General features: G+C 40.6%; 1 protein-coding gene across 1 annotated transcript in view; it reads right to left on the bottom strand.

The window, feature by feature from the left end:
- The window catches only part of LOC119588150 (clotting factor B-like), an 11,827-nt gene that overhangs the window by 5,373 nt on the left and 6,129 nt on the right, over positions 1–325 (bottom strand). Inside the window, exon 3 of the mRNA XM_037936854.1 lies at positions 80–153. Coding sequence (XP_037792782.1) covers positions 80–143 — 64 coding nt within the window. The 5' untranslated portion in view covers positions 144–153. The remainder of the gene's footprint in view (positions 1–79; positions 154–325) is intronic.

Raw genomic sequence — 325 nt, 5'->3', positions numbered from 1 at the left:
TATAAAGCATCGTCACCGAAATTCTATAACTTCCTAATCGCATCATCTGCACAGCTTTATCCTCCCCGCGATGACTTACGAGGAGACGCAGCCAGAGACGAGGCGAGGAGGAGAGCCAGCGCTGCCTCGTGGAAAGGCACCATCTTGTCCCTCCTGCTGCGTGAGACACTTGCCGTTGGTAAGATGTTTAATACTTGCTATAATATCAATAATATTGGTAATTGTTAATAATAACAAGGTAAAAGTGGTGCTAGCCAATGTGTTTGTAATCATTATTAACGATGTTAACATATTTGTTTACAAAATTAACTTCATTACTCATATT

The sequence above is a fragment of the Penaeus monodon genome, chromosome 23, assembly GCF_015228065.2.
Source record: "Penaeus monodon isolate SGIC_2016 chromosome 23, NSTDA_Pmon_1, whole genome shotgun sequence".
Lineage (NCBI taxonomy): Eukaryota > Metazoa > Arthropoda > Malacostraca > Decapoda > Penaeidae > Penaeus > Penaeus monodon.
This window is presented reverse-complemented; position numbering and strand designations above follow the sequence as displayed.